The sequence below is a fragment of the Anoplophora glabripennis genome, unplaced genomic scaffold (genome assembly GCF_000390285.2).
Source record: "Anoplophora glabripennis isolate ALB-LARVAE unplaced genomic scaffold, Agla_2.0 scaffold85, whole genome shotgun sequence".
Classification (NCBI taxonomy): Eukaryota; Metazoa; Arthropoda; class Insecta; order Coleoptera; family Cerambycidae; genus Anoplophora; species Anoplophora glabripennis.
In genome coordinates this window covers 826,407-849,401 of record NW_019416361.1, presented here as the reverse complement: position 1 = coordinate 849,401, position 22,995 = coordinate 826,407, and the positions used below count along the sequence as shown (strand labels likewise).

At 31.5% G+C, this 22,995-nt stretch overlaps 1 protein-coding gene and 1 non-coding gene across 2 annotated transcripts; both read right to left on the bottom strand.

The window, feature by feature from the left end:
- Nucleotides 1-482: 482 nt before the first annotated feature.
- LOC108917128 lies at nt 483-8,189 on the bottom strand. The gene is made up of 6 exons (XR_002762947.1): nt 8,036-8,189; nt 7,166-7,394; nt 5,197-5,315; nt 4,130-4,381; nt 894-947; nt 483-707 (listed from the first exon to the last, which is right to left on the bottom strand). It is a non-coding gene; the product is annotated as an uncharacterized LOC108917128 (transcript).
- A 4,043-nt stretch (nt 8,190-12,232) lies between these two features.
- LOC108917127 lies at nt 12,233-21,788 on the bottom strand. The gene is made up of 6 exons (XM_018723585.1): nt 21,681-21,788; nt 16,660-16,888; nt 15,718-15,836; nt 14,184-14,435; nt 12,728-12,781; nt 12,233-12,542 (listed from the first exon to the last, which is right to left on the bottom strand). The coding sequence occupies exons 1-6, from the start codon at nt 21,739-21,741 to the stop codon at nt 12,406-12,408; spliced, it is 852 nt and encodes a 283-aa protein (XP_018579101.1). The 5' UTR covers nt 21,742-21,788; the 3' UTR covers nt 12,233-12,405.
- Between the last annotated feature and the right edge of the window lie 1,207 nt (nt 21,789-22,995).

Genomic DNA, 22,995 nt, shown 5'->3' with positions numbered 1-22,995 from the left:
GGGTTATTATTAATTTACTAAACCATTTTCTTCCATTCTCGTCTATAAATTCAATGATTTTGTTGAGTTTTGATGAGTCCACAAATAGCTTAAAAATTGTATTGTTTAATGACTTATCTGCGATGTTCCTTCAACAAAAACAATTTTTTTTATGGGAAATATGTTTCACAGGGAACTTTTAAATTCAGTAATTCAATATTTTTGAATAATACTCTAATTTGGCGAGTTGTTGATTAACATTATTTGGAAATATGTTCGGTTCTAGAGTTCCAAAGATGATGAAAGTTTCTAAAACATATTTTTGCAGTACCTTTTTAATATATTTCGAGTAACGAAACATTTTAGAGAAGTTATTGTCTTGTTCTAAACTTAAAGTTAAATAAAATATAATAACTGTTGTACACTTTGGTTACTGATAAAAGAATGAATACAATAGGCAACAAGCTTAGCCTATTTATTACTTTCAAAATTGCACGATCAAACATTTACAGAACGAATTAATTCAATTACAAAAAATAAGCATCATTTAAGCAACAAAACTAACATCATTCGAGACTAAATTTTAAAATTCTACACTTCCTTGCACGTCAGTAACGGTGGTACTACACATTCACACTGAACATCTTTTTCACGGCCGGAATAGCTGACTTTCGTTTTGATTCCTTCCCCAAGTTTTAACGTTTTAGACCCAAATACACAGGAGAGGTCTGAAATTAAAAAAATTGAATCATTAAAAGGAAAGGCTGCACGAAAATATAATTTACGCCTTTTTAAGTCTTTATCTTGAAGCGATTTAATATTTACTTACTTTACTAAAGGTGTTAATGTCACACGTTTAAGAGAGCCATAATGACTTGTTGGCATGTAATTATTTTATCAAGCGGTTTTCTTACCTGAGTTAGAATTGACGTTGTTGTTAATTTTGGTGATATTGTCAGTCGGAGAAGCTAAAACAAATGTATATAGTTTGTTTTGTAATATTTAGTAACTGTTAATGTTAACAATAATGTCTTATGTAGATATATTTGCTGTGTTATAAGTACTTTGACTAAAGGGTTATTTTAGTTATAAAGAAGAAAGAAAATTTTTCAAAATTTTGCTGTAATATTTTCTAAAAGAAAATATATTGTCATAAATGTGATTCAAACCTAAAACTATTGAAATGGAACACCCTGTATGTTATTACACATTCTATTAGAACGCTTTCTCAGAATTACAATTATACCAGTTTTTTAGGGATCTAATATTTTAGAAAATTATAACCTTGAAATCAATAATCTTGGTTCCAAAATGATTGAACCAATAGACCTTTTACCAAACGAAAAAACAGTAAACAAATATATGAAATCGGTAACATACCAAGGTATATACTTTAAAACTTATAAAAATACAAATAGTGACATTATCACAAGCATACTAAAAAAATCTTGTGTCATATTGGAATAAAGAGTGATAGAAAATTGGTATTATGAAGCATACAATCTGATCGAACATGTTAAAAATATATACAAATGGAAAGTACGATGTATACAAATACCGTAGTGTAAAATTCGACCTTAACCTTCTGGTTGAAGGTCAAGCCAATGCCAACTTGAAAATAAATATTAAATGGAATACATCATTTTTTATGCGAGAAGTCGATTGAGCACCAAAACTTTATGTCCGAGTAGGGATAAGATTATTCTTCCGATATGTTCTTGCAGGTCAGTTGGAGGTCAAGCTCACTTTTCTTTGAGTAATTCGACAAGACAATCGCGCAATAATAGTTTCAAATAAAATTTATAGGAATAACAAAGTAGATGGTGACTTTGAGTTTGACCTTGACCACGAGGTGCAAGGTCAAACTGAGGTGAACTTAATATCAAATAGAATACGCTATGTTTATGCCATAATCGAATGTACCGGTTTAAAAAATCATAAGCTTCGGCCTTACCTATTTAAATCGATGTTCAATTGTTTTTTTTTTTTTTGAAAACATAAAACTAAATCATCCAGAGGAACATCTACAAGTAATAATCTACATAACTCAAAATACGAGGGTAAATATTAAATATCAGCGGGATTTTTGTTAACACACTTGAAGCATAATAGTCATTTATGCCTCAAGTGTGTTATTGATGAAAATTAATTGTTAATATTGAATAAAGATAAGTGTGAAGGATCATTTTTAATTCAGTATAAATGTATATTTTTCTTTGCTACTAGTTTTGGCTATTATCAGGTAAAAAAGTGGGGATCATTGGAAAATAATTGGCTTCTTAAAATGCTAGTAAATGGCATTATATAATTTTCACTTATAATCTCCCTAGTGCTTGAATTATTTCCGGAAATTTTTCCGAAGGAACGCATTTTTTAGAAAAATGCGTGATTGAGGAAAAATTTCCGGACATTAATTCAAGGACGTGGGGGATTCGGTAAGTAAATTTTACAACCAAAATTTATTTTAAAAATTTGTTTCATTTTTAAACTTATTTCCCCAAAATAAAGTTGGCTTGGCAGGTAGACATTGTTTTGTGGTGCATAACATATTTTTTTCTTCTTAAACGTCACATAATTTAATCGCATTTCACGCGTTTTTTTTAATTCAAAAATGGCTCGTTTTGGAAATGAAAATTACGAAAACATAAAAACAACACGTTCCTTTCACTTTAGTAATAAATGAGACATTTAATTTTTGAATTCAAATATTTACCTTTGCAATACAATTCACTTAGTATTACTAAAATAGAAGGAAAGTAAGTTTATGTAGAAAAGCGATGCCTATGGCAGTTAATCAATGATTCTTATTAAAACATAAAAAACACATTCCTTGCACTTTAGTAATAAAAAAGGCATTTAATTTTTAAATTCAAATATTTATCTTTGCAGTACAATTCACTTAGTATTACTAAAATAGAAGGAAAGTAAGTTTTTGTAGAAATGCGATGTCTATGACAGTTTATTAATTATCCTTATTAAACATAAAAAACAACACTTACATTCACTTTAGTAATAAAAAAGGCATTTAATTTTTGAATTCATAAGTAAGTTTTTGTGGAAAACCGATGTCTATGGCAATATATCAATGATTCTTAAAAAATCATAACTGCAATCAAGTAGGCTTAGGCTTGTGATGTTAAAATCGTCAATGACAGTCATTTTCTCTAGCTTCTAATTGTTTACAATTAAATCATGGCAGTGAACAACCAAAAAACTAATTTAAAACCTTATAGTATATGCAATTCTTGCACCAAAATAGGGGACATTCTTATGTCTCATAAAAATTTTAAGTATTTGCCATATTTACTGAAAAAAACTGGAATCTGTCCGCATCAAGAAAACCTTTTCGCAGCTATTCAAAAGATGTCGTAGGAAGATATCCCATCTTTTTTATGTAAAACCAGGGCTCAGCAGAACAAAATTTCATAAAATTATTACATATATTTTATGAAACACAGACATCTGATGGAAATGAAAAATAAATGTAATAATTATGTTCCTCGTTACTCTCCGTTGTGAAGAGAAGAGTTCCAGCCAGAATTTCAAAAACATTTAGCGTTAATAGAAGAAATCTGAGAACAAATATTTGGTAAATAATTATTTGCATCTATTTATTATTTTAAAATAAATAAAAACATTACAAAACAAAATTCTGGATAGGTACTGATTTTTAAACCATATGATAGCTGTGAAAACAAAAATTCCACTTATTAATTTTGTTTACCTAGCTTGGCAGGAGGAAAAAAAAATCCGAAAAATTTGAAGGTTGCCATGGGCAACTGTCGAAATTGTAGTATGTAATTGGCTTCAAATGACAGGTGTAAAATTTTCTGTAAAATAATGAAAACATGTATAATTTTCAAGTCATCGTAACAAATCGAGAACGAACCAATTCTTTTTCAATGATTGCCATTTTTTCCTTGATGATGGCATAATAGCCGAAACTAGTAGCAAAAGAAAATAAATTTTTGTACTGAATTAAGAAGGACTCTAATTTACCCCGTCACACTTAGGTGTATTTTGTTACAACTCTGTTAATAAATTTTAGCTCCAATTTTTTTTTAATAAATTAAAATATAAACAGCTTCACGTATATGTAAGGTGTTTTGCGGAGAAAAAAATGTTCTAAAAGTAATTAATATTTACTTACGACAAACCCAAGTGTTCGGACAACAAAGCGCCTCTTTACTGAAATAAACAGGTGCACACTTTTTGTGCAGCTCCTCTGCATTATTTATCTGAGAAGTGCACCAAGACCTCTGGCAGAAAGGTGGTTCAAGGCGTCCCTTCTAGTCTTTACTGCAGATACATTTAAGGCAGGTATTTTTTGGGTAGAACTCTTGACCATCTTTGTATACATTTCCATCTACAGAGCATTCTGCTGCTGGTTTGTCTTCCGAAGCTAAAATCATTCAGAAATTGTAGTTGATTTTTATTATTCCTAATTTTTCAATTCTTGGTGTTTACTAGACAGGGTGTTCTACAAGCTCTATGACAAACTTTGACAGATGGTGGCTAGGTTCGTGTCAAACATTTTTTCTTATATCAAGATATCGTCGCGTTACATGTAAACATGCTATCTAAAATTGTACTTGGAAGACATGCTACCTCAAATTAAGCTTGGAGAACATGCTAGCTCAAATCTTTAAGAAAAAACATGTTACCTCACACAAAATTAAATTTGAGTAGAAAGTTAAGTTGGCTGCATTGGCTTTTTCCAATCTTAACTTGAAGTAGCCTGTTTTCCAAGTACAGTTTTAGATAGCATGTTTTCATAGTAACGCGTAGATATGTCCGATTCGTTTTTGTTTAGAAGTTACAAGCATTTTAAAAAATATAATTTCATATTTCAATCAAAGTGGCCTGGAACTTCTAAACAAAAACAAATCGGACCTATGTTCATATAACGAAAAATGTTTGAAATTAACCCAGCTACCATCTATCAACGTTTGTCACAGAACATGTAGAACACTCTGTATTGTAAACACATAACGAAGAATTAATTAAAAATTTCTGTATTGAGTGAACAATGACCTGAGGGAGGGCATCGGCTTAAAAAATATATAAATATTAATTAATTCACCGTGGGTTTGAATTTTGAGTCAATCACTGTCTAATGTGATCAATTATAGCTGAGAACAAGACATTAATCCGTAGGTATTGAATTTTATTTTAAGGGAATTATAATTCTAATGAGAAAAATTCCACTATACTTACGACAGTTTCTTCCTGCGGAACAACATTGATCCAATGCGAATTTTTCGTAGCAACCAGGCTTGATTGGATAATCCAGCCATTCGGGACAATCTATTTCCGCACACATAAAATTTGCAGTTCTAAAAATATCCAGCCATTAGTAGAGGTCAATGGAAGATTGCGATACTGTTTTGTTTAAAACGTTTTTTTTTATATTCAATATCTCCATCTACAGAACCATCTGGACAGATAGCGAACTTAAGAACTATGTTCAACAACATTGTAATAAGTTTGTTACTGTGTGACGGTAAGGATTTCTTCACCATTGACGGCGTGTCGATATAGGCACGGTAGTCACACACAAATATCTGTCTAATAATTTCGTTATTTGCTAGGTTAGATAATATAGCGTCATAAACAAAGTGAGCTGGACAATGGACAGAGTACCCAATAACTTTTTGATCCACCGAATCTGTATCTAAATTCGTGTTTCGACTCTAACATCAAGAAATTCTTTTAGAAAGTGGTTTTCTTGATTTTAAACCGACTAGAGTAGTCTATGATTGGAAAACATTGGAATTCCTGATCTCATTATAACATAACCCCATAACCCTATACCCCATATCTCCGCAACTCCTTAACCCCGTAACCCCGCGACCCCGTATTTGATCACAAAAACTCACTACCACTAGACGTACAATCATAGAAGGTTATTGGGTTATGGGGTTACAAGTTACTGAATTATAGGGTTACGGGATTATTGAGTTATGGGATTACAGGGTTATTGGGTTATGGGGTTTTGGAAGCCTGCCAACTCATATTTATGTAACTTAGAGCTTCGTGGTTACACATCCTAGTACACCCACGTTTATGGAGTAACTGAGTTAAGGGGTTATAGGTTTAGGGAGTCATGTTTCGGACCCCCTATATCCATATTTCCACGGAGTTTTATGGTTCTACACTCTCACACTTTCTGAGTTACGGGTTATGAAACTATCGGATTATGCTGATATGAAACTATGGGGTTATGAAACTATGGGATTATGGGGTTTTGAAACTATGCGGTTGTGCGGTTATGGAACTATGGGGTTGTGAAACTATAGGGTTATGGGGTTATGAAACTATGGGATTATGGGGTTATGAAACTATGGGGTTGTGGGGTTATGGAACTATGGGGTTATGAAACTATGGGATTATGGGGTTATGAAACTATGGGGTTATGGGGTTATGAAACTATGGGGTTGTAGGGTTATGGGGTTATGGTGCAATGAGATCATGATTTGGAACTTCTTCCAATCACTGACTACTCAAGTCAGTTTGAAATATTGAACTCCACCTTCGAGAGGAGTGTCTTAAATCTTAGAGTCAAAACACTGACAGATTTTGCACTTTCTTTTTTGTGACGCTGTGTAATTTTATATTAAATTGGATGATTTTAGTACAGAGAATTTTCACACTGCCTTACCTACCTTGTTCAACTTCGACCGCTTAGCCCTGACTTAACATAACCTAACTGCCTTTGTTAAATTAGGTTAGATCAGGTTAAGGTTTATAATATTATGTAAAAACACTTATTTAGATTTTTGTCATTTGAAAATAAAATGCACTTACGGTACTTAGTAACCATATTTCAGAGAGTGGCAAACAAATAAGGGAGGGGAAAATTCGAGAGCCTGACGACGCAATGACGTCAGAATGTGAAAATGTCCGATTTAATGTAAAAGAACAATATAAATATTATATAAAATAGTTTTTTTTTTAATTGTATTTTCCCTAATTAGGCAATAGACGGGAAAATTGTATGCATTTTTGAGATTTAAGTCTGCTTTTTAATAAAAATATATAAATATGTGCTTTCTATTTAAATAGTCTAATTAGGAATAACTTCCCCATCCACTGCAAAAAGTCACGAGTCGCCACTGTTCTTCACAAATTAGAAATACATTTTAAAGTAATATACGAGGGGTATTAGAAATATTTAAAATCCTACCCTAAGTGATCTTTGCACTGACAGTCCAGATAGCAGGGTTCATAAGTTAATTCATTTCCTATTTGTTCATTTAGTGCGTAAGTTTTTCCTCTGAACAAACAAGAATCGTTCTTCTGGGTAAAATCGTCGCACTCGTACTGTATAGCGCAACCCCTGCCATCTTTCTTCACTGGCCTACAGCCTAGATCCTCATATATGAAGGTGCCTAAAGTGTCGCAACTTTTCTCAGCTGGAAAAAACACGAATTATAAGCAAAAAACAACAAAAATACTCCTCCATCAAGTTTAAGGCACTTGATCTAATCGGTCACGAATGTAGATGCTCATAAATTCTGATAAATTGCTGTAGTAAAGTAACACTGCTGCCATCTGTGAAAACCTAAAATAAAATACCTAAAAACCTAAAAATACCTAAAATATTGCTGTTAAAAATGCCTGGTATTATTTACATAAATTAAAAAAGTAAAAGATCCAAAACAGAACCTCGAGGAACGTCATGTCATAACTGACTTCTAAGGTATTTGACTGTATACTATTTACAATAAAATAACGAAAGCTCTGGGTTGAATATAAAAATAGTAAGAGTAATATAATTGCATAGAGAGTTATTTGCCTGAACATGCTGTATTAAAATAATTTTGGAGCATACAGCAACTTTATTCGAAATAATTATAAATCCTTTAGGATCTAGACATTATATTAAAAGCTTTTGAAACAAAAATTTTGCATGAAAAAGCACATACCAAGCCATTTGCAATTTATAAAAAGTTACTGTACTACAACTAATTATACAGATCCAGTTTATTATATATTTGTCATATTTTTATAAACAAGAGAAACTATTTTTAATTGTTGTAATTGTGCTACTTACATTTTACGCTAATGAAGACACCGAAGGTCAAACAAAACATGAATAATATTACACGAAACATCGCTGCTCTTGTATTGCACATTATTGCAGAACGTGTGTGAGATTTGTATCAAGACAAACAAATAGCCTTTATAAATAGAGATGTGTAATTATGTTATAAACAAATTTGCACGAATTTTTATAAATATTAATTGATAATACAAATTAATTTATTTATTCGTTTAGATAATTAATTTCGTTTCCTATGCAAGAATAAATTATAGATTTCGTGGCTAGTTCAAAGTAATATTTAAATACAATTTACTTCTTAATTTGGAGAGTTGAGGTTACTTCGCTTCTAATTTAACAGTCCTTGCTTACAATGCTGAGAATAGTGAGCTAGACAAAAACAGAGCTGTTATTGCGGTTTTTAGAGGAAGAACTAAACATCGAGAAGAGCCTGTATAACTCTTTCTGTTTCTGCCTTTCTTTCCCATTACCTATAGCCATCATTGTAGGAAAAAGTTTACCAGCACTATACAATAATAGATAACTTATCAAATTATGTAATTAATCGGAAATTATCAGCATTTAAAAGTATTATATTTGGAGGTGGGTACGCTGATACATGGGTAAGTTTTAAAAATGTTTCAAAATATTATGTTAATCCTCTTTCCATTTTGAGTTAACTACTTTAGGCTTACGTTGGACAGCTAAATAGACCTTTTCTTCGAGGTACAGAGCGACAAAATACATTTTTTTAAATAGAATTTTTACGAAAATTTCCAAACGGTGCGAAATATTTTTATGAAATTTGGTATTCCGGGGATTTTAAGGATGCCAAATAAACTGGTCTAATTATTTTTTGGATATTTCATGGAGGGCGCTAGTTAAGCTACATTCCTATTACATTTTAAGTTCTAATTTTTTTAAGGTTAGGTTTTTTACCATCCGGGCTCCAATTTCTAATGTACAATTTTATTTTCTAAAAAAATTTACTCTTGTTAGAACTTCCTAATGTGGACGGTTTTCGAAAAAGAGGCTTTTAATTAAACTCATACAAATATTACGGTGTATAAAATAAGTGACATTTCTTAAAGTAGGCTTGTGTCATTACTAACTACAGTCACTAACAATCACTAAAATTTAGATATAAGGTTAATTAGAGTTTAAAATATTACTAATCCTTACTATCCTTAAAAACTCCGGAATACCAAATTTCATAAAAATATTTCGCACCGTTTGGAAATTTTTGTAAAAATTCTATTTAAAAAATTTGATTTTGTCGCTCTGTATCTCGAAAACAAGAGGAGATAGGCATACAGCTCATAAGACCACCCCCTGTATTTCGGGAAGTCTTTCTGAAACACCATGTATATTTAAATTAATAGAATATTGACTTTTATAGTAGTTAATAAATTAAAATCATACCAGTGTTACTGAGCATACGTATTAGAGATAATTTCATGTACCTAAGCGAACAGGATATCATTCAAGAAAAGTTTGGTTATGGTTACGTGTATGCCAACTTTGTGATCTCTTGCTTTCTTCTAAGTTTTGTAACAATTTTTGATATATTGTCTGTCATGCCAAAAGACCAGTTAGTATTAGTGCAATTTTTGTGTACTTCGAAAAAAAGAAGCTCATCGAAAAGGGAGAAAATTGTGTTTCCTCTGTTTATGTACAAACAATACTTTATGTTGACTCGTAGTCTTCCTGGGGGCACAAAGATCTTCTTGGGTCAGGAGTCAGGACAAATTATTTTTTATGTATGCTGACAGAAGTTCAAGCCAGTATGAAGAGGAAAATATATACAGGTTCGGAAAGTACCGATGGTCCATCTGCCGTTACGTGAGAGCGATAAAGTAAGACATAGAAATCCATGCGATAGAGAAGAATGGCTATAATGAAGGACATTTCAGGCGTTAGAGCATTGGGCTGAGCCACAAGTCTGTGATTCTGTTAGGCACCGGAGTGGTCTCTCACCATCGTTCTTAATCATTTGCGTGGTGTCGAATGGTACCATCTGGTCTGGATCCCTTTTTATCTGCGGTGCTGGGAGATTAGTCGTCTGCCTCCTCCTTGACGTTATCCGTAGAGAACGTCAGGGGTAGATGACGGGGAACTTCTCGTTCTTCCTCCAATGACATCGAGTTCGTAGGCAGTTTTAGCAAGATATTTTTGAGTCTGGAGACAAACAGATACACTGCACTTGTGTTTAGAAGTTCAAAATTTAAGGGTTTTAACTGATCCTTTGAATTATTTTTCCATGTTTTATTAGTAGCACTGTGAGACTGTGACTCTGGTGTCTATAGTTTATATTCCAGGTCTCTGTGGAGTACTTGCAAGCTTGGGGAACTTGGTCCACTGGGATTCGTAGGAGTGCTAGTGTATGGCATCTTTAGTGCTGTTTTGTACATGTTATAGCTTCATTGGAAATTTTGTTGAAAGCGATTTTGTGGAAAAAGTCCACTAATACAAATACAATTTAGACAAAATGCATTACATTTTAACTAAAGATGTGAGTGTTTCAAACTTGGCCCACTGGAGATTTTAAAACCTATTTGCTTTGCCTTGTGAATAAAAAAATAATGGGATATTGTTAATTTACTGAAGCTTTTACTTCACTTCAACTAATATAACAAGTTTGCTAACCATTTTCTTCCATTCTCCAAATCGTATCTATCTCGTCTATAAATTACAATACAATAATTTTGTTAAGTTTTGAGTCCACAAAATAGTTTTAAAAAGATTGTATAGTTTAATGACTTCTCTACGATGTTCTCGGGACAAAAACAAGTTTTTTATGGGAAATATACTTCATAGGGGAACTGTCAGGTTCAGTAATTCAATATTTTTGTATAATAAATATTCAAGTTTGGCGAGTTGTTGATTTATAATATTATTTGATGAAAGTTTCTAAAACATATTTTTCTATTTTAGTACCTTCTTAATACGTTTCGAGCAACAAAAACATTTTAGAGATTATTGCCTTGTTCTAAAATGTATTATAAGTCATCTAGAAGTTAAATAAACATACGAACATTTTGGATACTGCACAGACCACCTAGACTGGCCGTATCTAATTCCAATGCACGGGTACCAGTGAATGCAAAATCCGGGGAAGTGGAGTGTGGAAGGCAATCTGATCGCGCGCATCTTTAAGCAGATCCGGATTAAGTAATATTTTTATTACATACTAAACATTATATTGCATCTTATGACAAATATTCAATTTTAAGTTTGTAATTCAGAAAATAGTATATTTTAGTGTCATATTAAATAAAACTACAAAATAATTTAAATATATTTATTATCCTCTAAATAATATTAATTTATTTAATATTTGTCTTTTCGTAGATTTTACCGAATTAAATAATTTGACTTCATGATTTATTCGTACATCGATATACTTTTCATATTCAGCCCTTACAAGTTCTATTAAATGATTACAATTGTTAGGCAAATTATCAAATTGATGTTCATGCAAATTTTCAAATATGTTCACATTCAGAAAGTTTTTTAATACATGATAAACAATTTTATTTTTCTGTAGCCTAGGTGTTCAGCTTTCATCATTATTTAAAATTTTTATTAATTTTTCTGTTTCTTAGCATATTACTACGACATCTCGAGATGGATATGTCAAACAACCACGAACTTTAATAAAAATTAATTGACTACAAATACTGAATCTGAAATTAGTTTTGTTTGCGAATTTTTTAATTGAAAAAATATTTAATTAATTTTCAGCTATCTCGAAATGACGGGAATTGGTAAAATTTCATAAAAATTTAAGACTCATACATATAAATAATTACTAAAAATATTTTACAGTAATTCATTCATTATTTTATAATAACAATATCACGTTAATCACTACACTATGTGGGCGAACAAAATTATAGAGCTAACCCTGAATACTTGTGACGTTAACCGAAAAATGGCGTACATATTTACCTTTTATATATTCCTTTATTTTACTTACCTAAAGAAGGAAACTTTTCGCCTGTCTTCACCAACTCGGTCACTTCTATTTATACAATGTTTTACAATATGATAAAACGTCTAATTATCGAAATCACAGCGATGCGTACACGTCAAATGCTAGGACACGACTGAACGCTGGGCTCCAAATCAGGCTCCAAAGTGTTTTCACCAAAGTCGCTCTATAAGCCAGTCTAGGTGGTCTATGGGGTACTGATAAAAGAATTAATATAATGGGAGGTAACAAGCTATTTATTACTTTCAAACTTCAATACTTCAATTACAACTTAGAAAAATATTTAAAAAAAAATAGTATTAGTATCTAAGCAACAAAACTAACATAATTAATATAATAATTAAAAGTTTCGATCTAGCGTACAATTCCGAGACTAAATTTTGAACTTCTACACTTCCTTGCACGTCAGTAAGGGTGGTACAACACATTCACACTGGACATCTCTTTCTGGGCCGAAATAACTGACCTTCGTTTGGAATCCTTCCCCAAGTTTTAACGTTTTAGATCCAAATACACAGGAGAGGTCTGGAATTAAAAAAATTAAATCATTAAAACGAAAGACAGCACGGAAACATAATTTACGCCTCTTTAAGTCTTTATCTTGAAACGATTTAATATTTAGGTATTTAAAAAAGTTGTTAATGTCACACGTTTAAGAGAGCCATAATGATTTGTTGGTATGTAATTATTTTATCAAGCGGTTTTCTTACCTGAGTTCGATTCGACGTTGTTGTTAATTTTGGTGATTTGGTCAGATGGAGAAGCTAAAACAAAGATATACGGTTTGTTTTGTAATATTAGTAACCGTTAGTGTTAGCAAGAATTTCTTATGTAGATTTATTTGTTGTGTTATATAATATTTTGACAAAAGGGTTATTTTAGTCATTACGTCTTCTTTAAGGAAGAAAGAACATTTTTCAAAATTTTGTAATAATGTTTTCTAAAAAATAATAAATATTATTATAATAAATGTGATCCAAACCTACAGCTATTGAAATGGAACACCCTGTAAATTATTACATATTCTGTTAGAACGCTTTCTCTGAATTATAGTTACATAAGTTTGATAGATCTGCATGGAATAGTATGGGAGATGTAAAAAAAAGTCAAAGTCATCAGAACTCAACGGTTTATAAATCAAATTGTCCCCAAACACGGACTAAAACGTGAATATAATATATATATTACAAAGTTATAACCTTGAAATCAATCACCTTGGTTCCAAGATAATTGGTCCAATAGACCTTTTACTTACGAAAAAAAAAAACAGTAAACAAAAATATAAAATCGTCAGATTTGGTAGGTATAGACACGAAAACTTCTCAATCGAATACAAACTATGACATTATCGCAAGAGCAAACAAAAAAAAAAGCTTGTTGATGATATGTAACGGTCTGATACTTAATTTTTTATTTACTATCGTCTTTTTCGTGGGGGAGAGTTGGACCAATCATATTGGAATAAAATAAATAAGAATTCAACAAGTGTAGTGTATGATGGATCCATAAAAATATCGTAGTGCAAAAAAATAAATTAAAGATACTAATTATAAAATATACAGGGTGTCTTACCATATAACTAATACGTTGGTGACCTTGAATTCGACCGTAACCTTCTGTTTCAAGGTTAAGCCAATGCCAACTTGAAAATCTTAAATGAAATACCCATTTTTTTATGACAGCTATCGAAAGACCATTAAAATTTACATCCGAATATGGGGTCAGTTTCAAGCTAAATTTGTAGGATTTTGTATGACCTTGGAGTTGACCTTCCTGTGTCCTTCACAAGTTGCAAGGTCAAACTAATGTCAATTTAATATCATATGGAGTATTAGAAGTAGTAATTATTTAGAAAAAAAATTAGTTAACCTCCAAATGTCTTTCAAGGACATACCGGAAAATCTTTCTGTTCCCATATTCTGACACAAAATTTGACGCTCTATGGATTGCAAGCATAAAAGATTAGAGAGTATTCCATTTAATATTTTCATGTTGCCTTGGTTCGACCTTGAAACTTAAGGTCACGGTCAAATCCAAGGTCACCAAGTAACCTCTATCTACAACTTTCTTTGTTGTAATACCTGACTGAGCAATCAATTTACTTTCTAGCATGTAAGGTGTTTGACGAAGAAAAAAATGTTCTAAAAATAATTAATATTTACTTACGACAAACCCAAGTGTCCGGACAACAAAGCACCTCTTTACTGAAATAAACATGTGCACACTTTTTGTGCAGCTCCTCTTCTCTGTTTATCTGAGAATTGCACAAAGACCTCTGGCAGAATGGTTGTTCGAAACGTCCCTTCCAGTCTTTACCGCAAACACATTTAAGACAAGTATTTTTTGGGTAGAACTTTTCACCCTCTTTGTATACGTTTCCATCTACGGAGCATTCTGCTAGTGGGTTGCTTTCCGAAGCTAAAATCATTCAAAACTTGTTGATTTTTATATTCTCAGTTTATCAGTTCAGTCCACGAAAATTGTTGTTTACAATATTTTAAATACATAACGAAATATTAGTAAACATTTTCTTTATGGAGGAAGCAATGACCTGAGAGAGGGCTTAAAAATACATAAATATTAAATAATTCTCCGTGGGTTTGAATTTTGAGTCAATCACTGTCTAATGTGATCAATTATAGCTAAAAACAAGACATCTAATACATAAATATTAGATATTGTTTTAAGGAAGGTATAATTCTAGTGGCAATTTAATTTATATAACGAGCGTTCAAATAAAAACGTGGTTGAAGTTGGCTCTGACACATTGGACGTAGGGAGTAGCTTATAGCGACCAACTTAACCTCATTTCTCAACGAGCTGTATAGCAGCTGTCAGTTTCAATAACGTTAATGACTATATAACTTTATTTTAAAGAATAATCGTGATAACAATAACAAACAATTAAAGGAGCTGCGGAAAGTGTCCCCCTCCTTGTTATAACAATAAATTAAAGCAGCTGCTGAAAGTNAAAGTGTGATTTTTTCACTCAAAATTCCAAGTTTTCAATCGTGAATAACTAAAAAACTATTGATTTCTCGAAAAAATTCTTCGAATATTTTTTGCTCAAATTTTGATTCTCTATCGATTTTCCGAGAAGGGGTGTCAACCCCCAACAGGGTGGAAGCGTCAATCGGCGCTATATCACTAATGTTCATTGACCTTTTCTCTAACTATCTGCCAAATTTCAAGTCCATCGGTTCAGTTTCAAAGAATTCGGAGGTGAAAAGCTGCAATGACTGTACTATTAACGAATTAAGTAAAAGCGAAATTGAAGAACAAGCTCTAATGAAAATAACAGGACACAGCTATTCATCATCAATAAAACCAAACTTACAAGTTGACAAAGAGCATCATTCGAACATTATTCAATCGATTCGTTTGGAAGAAGAACAAACTTCAACATCTAGGTACTACAGAAATGATTAGCTGTGGCACCCGTAGCGATATTAGTATTCCTCGTATAAATTTCAAAAACTGCGTGTTTAATAATTACACAAAATGTATTTATTTTTAGTATTTCATAAATAAAGTTTGTAGTGATATGTTTAATTTAATTTAATTTTTTTAATAGTTGAGTTTTTCTCATCTAATCGCTGGGTAACAGTTTCTCATTAAACAACACAAATTTGTCCAGTAAAATAAAAACCTCTTACTCGTAATTATAAGTGAGAAAAATTTCGCATTCCGCTATACTTACGACAGTTCATCCCTACGGAACAACATTTATCCAGTTCGAATTTTCTGTAGCAACCAGGCTTAATAGGAGAACCCAGCCATTCAGGACAATCTAGTACCGCACACATAAACTTTGGAGGTCTAAAAATATCCAGCCATTAGTATAGGTCAATGGAAGATTACGATACTGTTTTGTTTAAAACATTTTTTTATATTCAATGTCTCCATCTACAGAACCATCTGGACAGATAGCGAAATTAAGAACTATGTTGGACAACATTGTAATAAGTTCGTTACTGTTTAACGGTAAGGATTTGGCCAGTGACGCCTCGTTGATATAGACAAGGTAGTGAGTGCTCACACATAAATGTGTGTGTTTGTTAATTTAGGTATTTGCTAGGTTAGATAGATATATGTACAAACAACCGACTTTCCTCCATTCTAACGCAGATTTTCTATAAAATGGAGTTACTTTAAAACTCAAATTACTTTTTGTTGTAAAGAAATTTGTAATTTACTTATTCGAAAGCAGCAAATTACAAATTTCTTTACAACAAAAAGTAATTTAAGCTTCAAACTAAGTCCATTTTATAGAAAATCTGCGTTAAAATGGGGGAAAGTCTGTTATTTGTGCATTAATTCATATTTGTATAAACTGTAATAAAATTTATAAAAATGTATTGCTGGTTGCCTATTAGCTATAGAGCCCTCTTAATACAAAAAACATATTAATGTCGATGATCTCGACAGCAACAGGTATTTTAATAAAAATATATAAATACATACTTTCTATTTAAAGAAAAAAAACATGAATTTATAATTCTAAAAGTAAATAGACTGACTAGGAACAAATTGCCACCCCTTTCCCCCATTGGAAAAAATCACGAGCCGCCACTGTTCTTAAAAAATTGGAAATACACTTAATGTAATATACGAGGGACATTAGAAAAGTTTAAAATCTTACCCTGAGTGATTTTCGCAGAAACATCCCACACTGCAAGACCCATAAGTTAGTTCATTTCTGATTTGTTCATTTAGTGCGTAAGTTTTCCCTCTGAACAAACAAGAATCGTTTTTCTGGGTAAAATCGTCGCATTCGTACTGTATAGCGCAACCCCTGCCATCTTTCTTCACTGGCCTACAGCCCAAATCTTCATAGATGAGAGTGCCTAAGGTGTCGCAACTTTTCTCAGCTGGAAAACAAAAATTATAAACAAAAATACTTCTCAATCAGGTTTAAGGCACTTGATTTAATTTAATTGAAAGCAAAATTTATTTGTGTGTTTAAAAAATCGAGTTTGTTACGTATAACGCAAGAAATATCAACCAACAGCGCTACTTACAAAGTGTAAAGAAAATTTTCAAGTAAAATATAAAATATGTCCATAATTCAGTTATAAAAATCATCACTAAGAACCACGCTGTCGATTGTAAAAGTGTTGCTTTGGAAAGTACCTATTTGATATAGGTATATGCAATTTAGTATAGCAAAAGCAATAATAATAATGTTTTTAGGCCATATATTTGCCATTAAAGAATGAGTGAATGTGGTTTATCGATCACGAACGCATTTGCACATACATTAGTTGCTTAAAAATCATTTAAAGAACATATTCCCATCAAAATATAGGGTGTAACTAAAAAGCTTGGTGAAACTTTAGTAACGCATTTTTTGTCGCAATTAATAAAAGAAAACTATATAAACGTAATAGAATATATTCGGGAACGCTTACAATTAGTTTTAAATTACAAAAAAAAAATATTTTAAATTTGAAGAGACTTTATAAAAATGCGTTCTTGATGCATTAGAATGCCCCGTTTTCGAAATAATGATTCGTTCGTTCGGTTGGTTTATTTGTTTATTTTCTTGTTTGTTAATTTTATTGTTTTGTTTATTTGTTGGTTCTTTTGTTCTCTTAAAATTCATGTTAAATACATAAAAGTGTTTACACACATCTAAAAAAAATTGATTACATAAAAGGTATACAGTTAATAAAGACACACTTTACAAAATAAAGATAAAAAATAGAAATAAAGACAAAATACATATTGAGGAGGTATATCGGGGTCCGAGGGAAGTGAGCAGGGGGGGTACTATGCTTTTCTTATGGGACTAAAGTCCACTGCCAATTTGAAAAAATTAAATTCTATTGAAATTATTTGCGATAAACATTATCTATACATATAGCAAAGAAATCTACTCATATGCATATAGCATACATATTGACTAATTAACAACATAAAAATATCATATTTAAGTAGTTTTAAATTATATTTAATGAACGCATAAAGACTATGTAGATGTGGCAACAGCGCTAATAATTGACTAGCGNCCTATTTGATATAGGTATTTGCAATTTAGTATAGCAAAAGCAATAATAATAATGTTTTTAGGCCATATATTTGCCATTAAAGAATGAGTGAATGTGGTTTATCGATCACGAACGCATTTGCACACACATTAGTTGCTTAAAAATCATTTAAAGAACATATTCCCATCAAAATATAGGGTGTAACTAAAAAGCTTGGTGAAACTTTAGTAACGCATTTTTTGTCGCAATTAATAAAAGAAAACTATATAAACGTAATAGAATATATTCGGGAACGCTTACAATTAGTTTTAAATTACAAAAAAATATTTTAAATTTGAAGAGGCTTTATAAAAATGCGTTCTTAATGCATTAGAATGCACCGTTTTCGAGATAATGATTCGTTCGTTCGGTTGGTTTGTTTGTTTATTTTCTTGTTTGTTAATTTTATTGTTTCGTTTATTTGTTGGTTCGTTTGTTTATTGGTTCGTTTGTTTGTTTGATCTTTTGTTCGTTGGTTTGTTTCTTCGTTCATTCGTTGGTTTGTTTGTTTGTTGGTTCGTTGGTTCGTTCATTCGTTGGTTTATCTGTCTGTTTGTTTACATGTATAATTATTTATTGGTTCGTGGGTTTATTCGTTCTTTTGTTCTCTTAAAATTCATGTTAAATACATAAAAGTGTTTACACACATCTAAAAAAAATTGATTGAATAAAAGGTACACAGTTAATAAAGACACACTTTATAAAATAAAGATAAAAAAATAGAAATAAAGACAAAATACATATTAAGGAGGTATATCGGGGTCCGAGGGAAGTGAGGAGCGCAGAGGGGTCCTATGCTTTTCTTATGGGACTAAAACCCGCTGCCAATTTGAAAAAATTAAATTCTATTGAAATTATTCACGATAAACATTATCTATATAGCAAAGAAATCTACTCATATGCACATAGCATACATGTTGACTAATTAACAACATAAAAATATCATATTTAAGTAGTTTTAAATTATATTTAATGAACGCATAAAGACTATGTAGATGTGGCAACAGCGCTAATAATTGACTAGCAGTTGTACACACTGCGAACCTACAGACCTCGGACATCGGAGATATTGCGCGTCAAATTCGGGTAAAGATGCGTACGCGTTCAAAAATGTATTGTGTGTAAACTATGTACAATATAATTATTATATATAGCAAATATATCGTATTATCCTCGCGAAGATTTGTATCCTTTATTTAAAATCCGTAAATCATGTGAACTGGTAAAACAACGAGAATTATGTTAATTTAGTTCTAAAGAAATGAAATGACACTCGCGCCCATCTCTCGTCCAAGTCAAAGAAAATGTTGGATGCAATTTTGAAGGTTCTGTGATAGAAATTACATTATTACTCACTGTTCGTGTTTTTAATCTCTATTTTAGTAATGTTACAAAAGTTTTGCAACTATAACTAATTTTTTAGATATAAAGTTTGCTGAGAAATATTTATGTTCCTTTGTTATTCCGTACAAATGCTTTTATCTCAAGTATTACTAATTATATTAATCAAGTAAAGAAAACTTTATGTAACCCTAAATATTGCTGGGTAATGATTACGATGTTTTTATAAACCATTAAATATATTAAAAGGATTTATCAACTGTATTTTTTATTCCAATAAATATATCACAGCTTCCTAGTCTTTTTTAATTAATCTAGTTTTTTAAAAACATTACAAAAAATCATCTGTTGTGGATAATTTATTGTTGATAACAATGTACATGGGATTTAGGAAAAATGTATATGTTTGAAATCAATTTCGTTTTTATCAAGTCTTTCAAATGTATTCCCTCCTTGCTGTCAGCTGATTGCGACGTTGCCACATTAATCCTCAAGTCAGACAGAAATGCAATTATTGGTTTCTGTTTCTAATTAATACAGCTGTACTATGTTCAAAACTTACATTAGTTTTACATCAAAAATAAGATAATACTGTGTACTATCTATGGAAAAGTTTTGTTTCACAATTTCTACATTTTTTTCTCAGTTATGGGCAAAAAAAGAGCCGCACCGTCCATCTTCGCCATATAAACCTATGTTAAAATGAACAACTTTCAACAACAATATCTCAAAATCTAGATCTGTGTATTTGAGTAAACCCGATATACTTCCTTAAAATAACAATAAAAGACTAATATGCTAGTTAATTTACAGACTAATCTTGAAAATCATGAAAATTTGCATTCAAAAATTCATAAAAATGTGACACTTTTTAATGTTGGTTTTAAATTATTTACTGTTTACAATTCTCAGATGTGAAGGTACTATACTGAAAAATTATATTCCGAAATAATATGTCCCTTTTCCTATTTTCTAGAGTCTAAAATACCTAGAATAAAGGTAATGTTTTCGACTGGTATTATAAGTATGAAATTGATCCTTATTGCCAAAAAATTGTGCAAATTGTTTTCAGTTTTTAAAGTTAGGCAACTTTGTTTAGTAAGCTTCGGAGAAGAAATAGTAGCTTTGAAACTTTTTTACAAATATAATCAGTATGAAGACTCCACGGTAGCTTTGGAACCATATAAACGGCAAGAAATCTGACTTACAAAGGCTGAAAATCGTTGTTTCAGTCTTAAACGTATTAACAGTCATTTTATTACTGAAAGAAACGATCGTTTCTAACGACTGCCGCAAAGTTAAGTAAAACAGATAAATTTGCTGTAATAACACTGGAGCCAGCTGTGAAAAGTATACCTAAAATATTACTGTCATAAATGTCAGGTCATTTACATAAATTAAAAAAGTAAAGGACCCAAAGCGGAGCCCTGCGGAACGTCATAACTTACTTTGAATGTATTTGACTTATATTATTTACAATAACACAATGAAAACTCTGGGAATATGAAAATAGTAAAGGTATGCTGCTATTTAAAAAAAACATAAAAATACAGTTCCTTTTTTACAATTTCATGTGAGTCAGTCGAAAATTTTCCTTAAATTTAAGAACTGGGTACTTACGAAATTGACTTCTTCTTTATTTGAAAAAAGATACCAAACAATATATTGCTAATTCAAAAAGATATTGATTTTCTACTCTGTATATCGAAAGAAAAGCAATCTTGAACAGATGTTTATAGAAACTTTTTTGTAACACAGAACTGATCAAATGATTAGATTTTTTAAATATTTCCTTGCAATGTCCCCAAACTGTGAACCAAGCAATAATTTTTTTTTCTCCAGTGTCGTACTTTTAGGCAAAGAACTTGAAGAAAGGGGTACATTTCTGGAATCTGGCACGCATATGTGATGAGACGTTTTAAAACAAAATATTTTTTCTGTGAGTAATATAATTGGACAGAAATAAAATATTTTTGTCAAGAACATTACAGCCTTCTCTACGACACATTAAATAAACACTAAGATAGTTATTTGCCTAAACATGCTGTATTACAATAATTTTAGAGCATACAGTAGCTTTATTCAAAATAATTGGGATCTAGACCCTATATTAGAAAGTTTTGAAACAAAAATTTTGCATGATATTCTCTTTTAAAGCACATGTTAAGCCATTTGCAATTTCTAAAAAGTTACTGTACCTATTGCAACTAACTACACAGATCCAGTTTATTATTATTTGTGCTATTTTTATAAACAAGGAACTATTTTTAATTGTTGTAATTGTGCTACTTACATTTTACGGTGATAAAGATGCCGAAGGTGAAACAAAGCGTGGATAATATTACACGAAACATCGCTGCTCTTGTATTGTTGTACTGATTACTGTAGAATGTGTGTGGGATTTATATCAAGACAAACAAATAGCCTTTATAAATAGAGATGTGTAATTATGTTATAAACGATTTTACACGAATTTATATAAATATTTATTTATCCGTGGACATAATTAAGATTTTTTCCTTGATCCAGTCTTTCATAGAATAAATTATGGTTTTCATGGTTATCAAGGCAATTTTTAAAGATAATTTACTTCTTAATTTGGAGGGTTGAGGTTACTTCGCTTCTCATTTATAGTCCTTGTTTACAATGCTGAAAATAGTAAGCACGACAAGAACAGAGTTGTTATTGCGGTTGAAGAAATAAACATCGATCGTAACGCGAGAAGAGTCCGATCTTAGCCAGTGTATATCTCTGTTTCTCGTACAGATTTGCGCGATTCATTTCTTACTCCAGTCGAAAACCTAAACTTTTTGAAATTTTTATTTTTCGATGTTAATCCTCTTTCCATTTTGAATTAACTACTTTAGGCTTATAGTGGACCTCATGAATTATGTTGGACATGGCTTAGATCCCTTCCTTATATTAGGTTACAACATAGAAACCTGTCAAAGGAGCCACTATTGTTAGGTTAGGTTATAACAATAATTTTAGGTTGCATCATCATACGTTAAAATAGCTTAAAATGGATCGAAACGGCTTTAAAAACAGCAGAATATGTCATTGTAGGTTCAAAGTGCATAAGCGCAATCATCTGTGAAATACAGGGTAGCCCATCGAAAACGTACCGCAAGGCATTACAGGGTAGTAAAGAACTTTTCGGCAAAATCCAAAAACAGGTCAAATTTGTTTCTGAGGGAGACAACTTTTGGCTCAAAAAGCATACCAAAATCTTCAACCCCCTAAGTGGGGGTGCTATCCCCTAAATTTTTTCAAATGGGAATGGGGGTCAAGTGGGGGGTTATTAGAAAGGGCTTTTAATTCTCTATACATCGATTCTTACTTTTTGAAAATCGATTCATTATTTTAGAAAATATGCAGCTTTGAAAATACGAACAATATTTTTGACGAGAAATGCGAAAATCGATTTAATTTTACTTCAAAACTTACGGTATTAGTCAAGTAAATGCTGAAAATGTTGTCCGCCAACTTGCATACAATGATACAGGTTGTCTTCAAACCGTTGTCGAACATTCTGGAGCACTTGCGGTGTTACTTCGCGACATACATTAATGATTCGTCCTCGCAGATCTTCCAAGGTATCAGGTGGA